Source organism: Odocoileus virginianus, chromosome 1 (genome assembly GCF_023699985.2).
Source record: "Odocoileus virginianus isolate 20LAN1187 ecotype Illinois chromosome 1, Ovbor_1.2, whole genome shotgun sequence".
In the NCBI taxonomy this organism is placed as follows: Eukaryota; Metazoa; Chordata; class Mammalia; order Artiodactyla; family Cervidae; genus Odocoileus; species Odocoileus virginianus.
Window position 1 is genome coordinate 30,806,726 of NC_069674.1, and position 10,175 is coordinate 30,816,900.

Genomic DNA, 10,175 nt, shown 5'->3' on the forward strand with positions numbered 1-10,175 from the left:
CTGCGTGGATCCCGCCCGGCTCAGCTGCACTATTTAGGAGACGAGGTTTGTCAATTTCTATTGACAATGGAGAGAGTTTTTCAGGGCCTGTAGCAGTGCTGACACAGTTGGGGATCAATGCCAGCCATTCAGAATGCACCCTCTTTCATTGCTTTGGTTTGTTAATTCAAGACTAAAGGTCCACTGAGGGGGTTCAGGGTGTTTAAGAAAGCTGATGAACTGTTTAAGAAAGCTGATGAACTGCAAGCGTTTATAGCCCTGGTGTGGCAATTTCCATAGTCAGTGGCAACTCCTAGCACTAAGGGAGCTGTGTCCTTGTTGACCCTCTTGTTATTAAAAATGCACAAGTGCTGCGCTTCTCAATATTTCAACACTCTTTCATTGTCAATACCACCTTCTGAGCCCTTCAGCTTGTTGCTTGCTCTAAAGATCTTCTTAGATTGGGTTTGAAAACTTCACCTTAAACACTAGATTAGACTGATGTTCTGTTTTCCGTGCTCCTGTTGATTTGTTGAACCTTCCCAGGGCTGGAAAGCAAGTAGCAGCTTGATGGGGAGACGGGCCGCTAATATGATTTACCAGTCTACAGTCATGCACAATAAGTGTGAATAAATACAGGGGTCTCACAGAGTCAACCCTAGCCTTTCCTTTTCTTTTATTTTTGCTTTAAAAGAGATATCTCAAGAAGATGAAGTGAGTAATGCATGCCCTTACAGGAGTTGAATGAACCACAAAAAGAAAAAAAAGCCACATATTTTTTGTTAAAGTGGTAGGCTGCTGGCATGGATTGATGAAGGGAAAAAAAAAAAGAGTGCAGAATATACACTTACTGCTTTATTCCTAAGTAGACCAAGGAGAGAATAAAGCAGTGATGCCATACCCATGACTTGAGTGCAAGCTCCAGCGCCCCTTCGTTGTCATCCCCTGAAGGGAAAAGTGAATAGTCAACCAAGTTGCTTTATAAAATTAACTTTTCCAAACTGAAAGCACATTTTCTAACAATCACACTTCACTGCACATTCACCCCTTTCAAAATTTTTTTTTCTTTGTTTTGGGGGATTGGTTTGCTTCGATAGAGCTGGTGGGTGGGTGAGGGGAATGAAGCTAACTTACCTTTGAAATCTTTTTTCAAAATAAAAAAAATGAGACCTACCATCCTCCACCCAAAAGAAGAACATTTCTATTCCAGCTCCAGAAATACAGAAATGCTACTGACATCTGTTTTGTTTGGTGGTTTTATTTTTTTGGTGTGTGTGTGTGTGTTTCACCATATACAAGAAAGAAGCAGTCCCTAGTGAGGGTTTTTTTTTTTGGTTTGTTAGCTTATTCTTCATAACACCATAAACTCTAAGCTAAGCTGCTTATTTCTCTTCATTTGCTTGCTTCCACTGAAATTCTTCAAAATGCTTTGACTTGGGAATTAAAATTATCCATGATTAGTGGGTGAAATAATTTCTCTTATAGAATGTTCCTTGTAGAATAATTTGTTTGCCTTTAAAGCAAGATGATGATGCAGTGGCTTAAGCATTTTATTAACATTAATTCTTTTTCTCTCTTTTTATAGTTAACTTTAGATATTTGATTCCCAAATTATTCTTCTTTAAAATTACAGTTTTGGCATTGTGTTATAGAGTTATATTAATAATAACTTTCTGTGTTATATTAGATGTCCTTTCAATTATCACTTAATCATAAGTATCATTTACATGTAATAGAAAAATGAAGTTATATTAATTTTAAATTATCTGTGGATTTTTAAAGAACATAAGATGCATAAGGAGTAATTTTAAGAAGGCATTTTCATTTATCTCAAATTCATACAACTTACCTCATATATAGTGACTTTACAGTCTGACAGCCAGATTATTGCGTATGTTATAAATTTAGTACAAGATATCATATTTTGTCTCCCAACTAAATTACCCCTTGAAGAAGCACTATAATTTAAGAGTCATAACCATTACAGCTACATTTTACCTTTCAAGTTACTTGGAGAGTAGAGTAGAGGTAAAGGTGTTTTGTTAGTTCAGTATACTCATATTCAGTATCACCAATACCTCTGAGTGTTTGCTTGCATTAAAATAGGACTCAAGAAGTTGAGGCTATCATTTAAAATAAGTAGAGGATTTAAGTATCAGATACTATTCTATTAAGATTTAATATGTCAGCTGAAGTACTGAATTTATTATTTTTAAGAATTTAGGATTATCTTGTTTTATAAAACTTATATCTGATACCTTTACACATTCTGAAAGTTAGGAAAGTAATCATTAGGAAAAAGTAAAATTGGGTACATGAATAACATTTTTAAAAAAAAACCATAGCCCATCTCACATTTTAAAAACTGGAGTGTTCATTCATCCGTTTGATATCACAGTATTCATTTTCAAGTAGCTTATTTTATGCATGTGTCCAGTATATCTACCAATTAATAGAAATAAGTCTGATGAAATCTTAAACCAATTCATTTTTACATTATGCTTAAACTACCATTCATTATAGTAAATTTTGTTAGAACATGTTATAAAATACAAGTCCAGGTGAATTTCAGACATATCACTTGAGATTTCTTTTAGAAATTTGACACAATTTACTGCTTTATTGTGGAAGAAATATTTTTTCTGTTTGAATACCTAACAACATATGCACGTGCATATGTGATCTGTGGTGTCACTGTTTTTGTATATACAAGCAAAGCACAAAATCCCTTCTCTCTCAAAAACTCTCTTGTCACTTCCTAAATGCTACATGGACGTTGATATTTCTCGCAGTTATCTGAATGAATAGCATTATTTTCTTACAGTATTACCTAAACCTGACTCTGGCATATGAGTACCAGTTCCCTTAAAATGTCATCACTAATGGCAGATTGCCTTTTCTTGAAAATGGGAACAAAATTTCTTCTTTTACAATACTCACAGACATTATATAGGAGCAAGAAAGTACATTAGAGGAGAATTTCAGTTTTCCCCTCAAGAGCATTTTCATAAACAGAAAACATGAACCCTCCAAAAACACTTGCAAAATGAAACAGATTGTTTTCCTTTATAATTTGGTCAACTGACATCTGTTTTTGTAATTCTTATAAGACACAAGAATTCCATCCTGATAATGTTCCTTTCTAAGATCTAAAATCTTTATTTTAGGTGGTTTTAAGCCATCTTGGCAAATACTTAACAACCAGTAATAGATAAAGGTGTTTGGGGGGATTAGAGGTTAGTAAACTGTGGATGTTTTTTTGCCATCCCTCCTTTAAAATGCTGTTTCTAGGTATTGCCTACATGCATTATGGCATCTACTAATTTTTACATAACCTACAGATTAATGGGAAATTTCCCTTTGAAAGTAATTTACCCATTTTTTTCCTGCTGCTTGGCAGTCCATTCAGTCCCACATCGTGTATTTAGTACCCATTGTTACCTATAAATTACAAAGCAGGCCGCTAGGCTGCAAAAGCACTGTTTCCCATGCACATGTTGCAGCTGAAAGACTGTAATGTTAATTCATATAAAGCACAGCCCGGGTCAATTTAGCAGATTCTCTAGCAAAACGTACAATTCTGTTAACAGAAATTATAGCATTATTGACTTCAAGTGCTGATCTGTGGTCATTTCGGAGTGTTTCATTACCCCCTCATTACCGAATCTGTTAAATGAGTACTGCAGAGGTTGTTTTCTTGTTTTGTTCTCCTGCCTTCTGCCCCCATCCTTCTTTGCAGCAATGGTACAGCAGCTCCATGAAAGTCATCTGTGTGTGGCTGGCTGATAGATTAGACCTTCAGCTTCATATTTACCAACTGAAGACACTCATCAAGATTGTGAAGGTAAACAAAATGTGTTGAGACGTGAATTGCCCACCAAGCTATAAAGAATAATGGCAAGATATTGACATATAAGAAAATCATATTTAATAGAACCGAGTGGATGTAAGTACTTTAAAAACATCACTGTTGGCAATGATGCACTGCTGTTTATTCCATTTTCAGTGAGACTACAAAATAAACACAAAGATTTATCATGTTTCCACTAATAAAAAGTATTTTGTTACCAAGGAATCACATTTTAAGATAATATGCATAAAGCCCCTACCATATTTTACCTAAATATGGTAGGTCCATAATAATTCTGTATTAATTATCTGAGTTATAGCAATGTTTTTTCCTCACACATTTCCTTCATATTTATTAATATATCATTAGAAGGGTTTTGAATTGTATTTGCCCCTAAGACAAGGAGAATCTCCATTATTTTTGTTATATCCTGATATGAAAGTAAAACGTTGTCACTGCCTGAATTCTTTTGGAAGCATACCCCAGTATGTGAGAGTTGATCAGTGTGAGTGTTGGGGACCATCCATAACCACTAACAGATGTAATCTCAGTTCACCAAGACTGTCTTGACTTATGCTTTTCAAGAGTATACTTAGTGAGGAGGGACTTTAAGATAATATCTTTTTCACACCTTTAAAATTCACATGATTTTTCACACCTTATAAATTCTAGTAGAAATGCAGAATGTATCACAGGTATAACTTTTTCTTAAAATTGAGACAAATTCTACATTTTGGCTGACAACAGAACTCTAAGCTATTGCAAATCAGAGGTTCTAGGCTACAGTCCTTGGGGTCGCAAAGAGTCAGGCACAGCTGAATGGCTAACACTTTCACTTCACTTTCATGTATTTATATATATGTGTGTGTGCCTATATATTTGTATGTATCTTTATGCACATATACATATGTATATATATACATGTGTGTATGTGTACACACACACACACATATATGCAGTGGTTCTGACAATGTCATTCCTGATAATAACATTACCAGCATCACCTGAGAACTCAGACATGCAAATTCTTGGGCTCCACCCCAGACCAACTGAATCAGAGTGTCTGAGAGCTGCGCCTGGCCATCTGCACATGAACAAGCCCTCCAGAGGATTCTGATAGATGATAAAGTTTGAGAAGAACCATTGTATCACATTGTTAAAAAGTTTTATTCATATTAAAATATTTTCCACCATTCTCTTGGTTCCTGAAGTCTCATTAGATTGCAGATTCTTTTGTACCATAGACACAGAGGTTATCATAGATTAAAGTACCCACCGAGAGGAAAGTTCTAAAGTCAGAAATTGGCAAATCTGCTAGAACAAGACCAGACCTATGATGTCACAGTGATAGCAATCATGATTAGTCATAAGCAGCAAGTAAAATTATAGCCATCCAGTAACTTTTATACACTAAACACATTCCGTTTCAATCAACAAACTACCTTTGATCTAGAACACTTTTTACCAGGTGTTATTTATTTTACAAAGAAACTGAAAACACACCACGATATGTTCATATTTGCTTTAGCTCTTCTATGATTTCTTCCTTGTTTCTATAAACGTGACTTGGAGAGCTTTCAAATGATGTTTGTTTTTCATAAAAGAGAATCAGAATAATCTGTGTTTATGTTCTAAATATATGTACATGTTAAGACTGCAGTCAATAATGTGACTAATATTAGGATTAGCTTAGGATCAGCTAATATCCCTTAGGATCAGCCATATTTTCAAGCTAATATCTACTGTGTTCAGGATGTCAGAAATTACATACTCAGGTGACTGGTATTAGTTGATAGGTTGGTAAACTCTTGTTTTTAGAATAAGAATCTGCATGTTTTATTAACCCATCATTTTTTCTTTCAAAGTCATTCCTTTTCTAATGTTCACTAGTCATTCACATAGTTAGCAGGGAAAATGATTAATAATTTTGTTAATTAGAGGGTGACATTTCCATTTAATTCTAAGTCAATCTATTTATCTTGTTTTTTAATCTTATTTTAATATAGTGTTCATTATGGCTACCAGCAATCAAGACTGATAAATATGAAATTAAATTTCATGTATATATGTTTGACTTTCCAGGTTTTATTTTTCACAAGCAGGCCCCCAAACTCAGTCAATACTTTCTTGGGCTGATGCATTTAATCAAGTCCTAGAGCTTTATTTAATAATTAAAAGTGATTATTTTTACAATGAAAATTAGGATGAATTAATTTAGTGTTCTAATTATTTTTTTCTACTTTGAATATAAGCAGACAGTAGCCAATTTCATACATAGATTCATCACTCTTTGGAACCTATATAGTTATAATGTTCACTTTCCAGTGAATTTAAGCAGCTATTAGACAGCACATGTATAGAGTTGTGCAGGCTCTGAGTAGGCTGTCCTTCCATCCACATCACATAGACTAGACCTGCCTGTTACAGCAGAGTAATGCATTCTACTCAGGAGCCCAGCTACTAGACTCTTGAAATCTGGTCCTTGCAAGCATTGTTATTCTTCTGTGCCCATGGAGACCCAGATGCCATCAAAATGTCTGTGATAACCAACTCTGCCCCACAAAGACACCTAGACAGTCATTGGTTCATTCGTGTTGCTCACTGGGAAAAAAAACAAATTGCAATAAGATTTTCACAGAAGATGTAGGACTAAGAAATTAACAAAGTTGTAATATCAGAATGATTTATTTGGGGAAGGGTAAAATAGAATCCTCAAATAAAATGGCTGATGGATTGCTATTCTCCCTAGAGGCCATTTGACATTTTGAAGCAGTTAACATAAATGAGCTGCCTCTTTTACCAGGAGAAAAGACAAGTGAGCAGCACCCCGCGGCAGGCACTTGTCTTAAGTAAGAGCCAAGCAGACCTTCTTGGCAGCCACAGAGGATCTCTAAGTGTCAATAACATTTTATGAATTCTAAAAAGAGAGAGAGAGAGAATTGCAAGGGATCCTGCCCTGCAGTTCCCCTAACGGCTTATCACTTCCTAATAAAATAAGGAAGCACAGTCCAATTTTATACAAACTACAAAGCCTTTAAGATGGCAAATCCACACTACAGCTCTGTCCTAGCCAACTTACTGATAATTAGAGTAAATGTAAAGAGAGCCATTCCAATAAAATAAAGTAGGACTCACAAATTCAGTATATAATTGTCAGGGGAACAGTAATACTTTATTTCAGATGCTTTATCTGTAGATGAATATTTTTGTGTGCTTGATATATTTTTAACCTGTTAGACTGTTAGAGGCTTGAACACAAATCTCCTATGTAGCAATACCATGCAAACTAGTTTCCAGATTTTCTAGACAAAACTGACCTAACAGAGTTACTTTTTGGGTTCTGGAGCAAATTACATAAGTTTTGGTGTGAAATATCATCTTAGTAATAATAAGGTTTAATGGTTAAGAGGGCTTCCCTAGTGGCTCAGAATGGTTTAGAAAAAGGCAATAAGGATGGTAGGTTTTATATGTCTTAATATAAAATATTGAAATCAAATTAGAATAGTTTTGGTCATCTAAGAAAAAAATAACACTTAACTCTTCTAGCTGTTGAGATGCTGACCTCAGATACAGTCCGTGTTCCTCACAGTTCAGTTTATTTTTTGGACATGTGGTGGACTTCTCAAATATGCATTTTATTTATGACAAGAGAATATCACTTCTGAAATGTGAATGATACCATAGGGCATTAATCAAATCCTAGATGACAAGAAGATAAAATGTGAAAATACCAATGACCCCGCTACCTTGTAATGGCTCCACTCCTTCCCAGAAGTCTGTTCATAACCCAGGTGTGTATATCCAGGGGCTTAAGATGCCATCCATCAGCACTTCTGCCCTCAAGTGAATAAGCACCTTCAGCTCAACTGTCTGAATATTATGATATTTTCCTTCTAATTGTGTTGAGTGAAATCAGGCATCCCATAATGTCTCAGCTATTGGAGTTGTTACATTGGGCCAGAAAGTACAACATTCCTTCTTCTTCTTCTTTGACTTTTTTTCTTCTACTAAGTGCAACCTCCAAAAAAGTGACTTTTAGCAATCATTTAGACCAAAAAACCAGCATGTGGATATGTACTGATGCTCTGGGACAATCCATTGAAACCTGGCTGTTTAGTATTCTAAATCTAATATAGGACAGAAAAAAAAAAACCACCTTTAAAGATATTTAGCATTTTAATGGCCTTGGAAGTGTTTCTATAGAATAAGCTATCTTTATTTATGCTTTGTTCCCCATTCAACTAACTACAACTTTAAAAATCAGTAATAAAATGCCAGCCTTGTTTAGTCATTAAAAAAAGTCACGTGTAAAGAAAGTCTTACTTAAGGGGAAAAGTAAAATGAGGAAAATTCTATAGTTTACATATCTTAAGAGCCACAGAAATCAGAGTAGTGTAGTTATTTCTATTGTTAAGAAGCACTGTATAAACAATAAAATGGTATTTGTTCTTTTTTTGACACATAATTTTTTCACCAAATAATTTACTGTTTCACTAAAGTGTAAATATGTCTTTCATTAGCCCACCAACAGAAGCTCAATGCTGGAATTTAGCACTTCACATACCAAGTCAATTTCAGAAGGGCAAAATTCATACAGACATTTAGGTGCTCACAGATTTTTACCCAGTATACATATAAATAAACTTTATAATTCACAAATGCTAAAAATGCAGACTTATTTTAGTGATAATAAGATTAATCCTCTTCCCTCCACACCCCCCCCCCAAAACCTAATGCAGTTTATAAAATGTATTTTTCAATCCTCAGTTGAAAAACTAAGAATTCCTTCAGATTAAAAATGTACATAAGTATTTATCATTTTTTGTTACAGGTTATTCAAATAGTAAATGTTGTGCAGTTAGTAATATTTTGGTTAAAACTCATTTGTCATCTGACAATCACAACATTTTGATCTACTCAGAGTGATTCTAGTTTGAATAGCATTATCAGAAGTCTCTCATTTCATTTTCTGCCCGGAACTATACCTACAGGATGACTATCATGGGCAAGTAAAATCTGAATCCATTAGTGAATTGTACCAGGTCATTTTTGAAATGCCAACTGAGTATATATACATTTAAACATATACATGTACATCCATAGGGGCTTCCCAGGTGGCGCTAGTGGTAAAGAACCTATCTGCCAATGCAAGAAACATAAGAGACACAGGTTCAATCCTTGAGTCGGGAAAATCCCTGGAGGAGGACATGGCAGCCCACTCCAGTATTCTTGCCTGGAGAATCCCATGGATAGAGGAGCCTGGCAGGCTACGGTCCATTGGGTCGCAAAGAGTCAGACACAACTCAAGCAACTTAGCACACATGCACGCATATACATCCATACATATAATCTGTAATGGATCTAAGCAGTTTCTCTCTCCTTCATCCAGAAAACCTATAGGGACTTCCGACTGCAGGGTGTGCTGGAAGGCACCCTGAACAGTAAGACCTATGATACCCTACACAGACGTTTAACAGTAGAGGAGGCTACAGCTTCTGTTTCCGAAAGCGGAGGACTTCAAGGCATCACGATGAAAGACAGTGATGAAGAAGAAGAAGGCTGATGACACGCAGCTCTGCAGAAGGAAGGAGGACCTTGACTTTATTTTGTACCTGTTCTTGTAATTACATTGATTGTTTGGACCAAATATAAATGCTTGTATTTCACGCTACATTTAAAAAGTTAATGTGGAATTAGAGTTAAAGGAGAAAATGCAAGTATTTTTTTAAAAAACAGCCTTTTTTGTGTAGCTTGATCTAAAATGATGACCTTTGGCTGGCTCTGTGATTGGAACATGAATCTTTTTTTGAAGAAGATTTGACTTTTGTTTTCTGTAATAACATCAAAGTCATGTTCTGTGTTGTGAAGTGAGATATGTATTTCTCATGATACAACATTGTGAGAATAAGCCACTTCGAATCACTGTGCCAGTCCTATCTTATGTACCCTTGTTAAAATGGTGTGTACTTGACAGTTCATCATTTATGTGCAAGGTTTGTCTCCTAGTTAATTTATCATTGTTGTGATACGTAACCTTGGTTCTTAGCACTCCAAATTGGTCTGCAGATGTATTCCTGGGCTTAAAGGATCACCAAACCCAAATATAGACTAGATTATCCAATGGACTTGTGTCTTATTCCATTCAGAATATGTCTTCTTTCAAGTATAAAAAAAAATCCCAAAGTGTGGGTAATAAGTGTGCTGCCTTCAACATGCCATGTTCTGCTTCTCAGTGTAACAGCTTGCAGGCAATAGAAGTCTGCTTGGTCCTAACCACCTCTGTATTTATTAGAATTGTCTAAATTAAATGCAGTAAGAAATGTTAGCAGTATTACAAACATCTCAA

General features: G+C 35.3%; 1 protein-coding gene across 9 annotated transcripts in view; it reads left to right on the forward strand.

Moving 5' to 3' along the window:
* CADPS2 (calcium dependent secretion activator 2) overlaps positions 1-10,175 on the forward strand; it is a 545,582-nt gene extending 535,407 nt beyond the window's left edge. For all 9 annotated transcript variants that reach the window (XM_070466414.1, XM_070466410.1, XM_020909458.2 and 6 more), the window contains 2 exons: positions 3,719-3,823; positions 9,219-10,175. In XM_070466414.1, the coding sequence (XP_070322515.1) occupies positions 3,719-3,823; positions 9,219-9,392 (279 nt within the window). In that variant the 3' untranslated portion in view covers positions 9,393-10,175. The remainder of the gene's footprint in view (positions 1-3,718; positions 3,824-9,218) is intronic.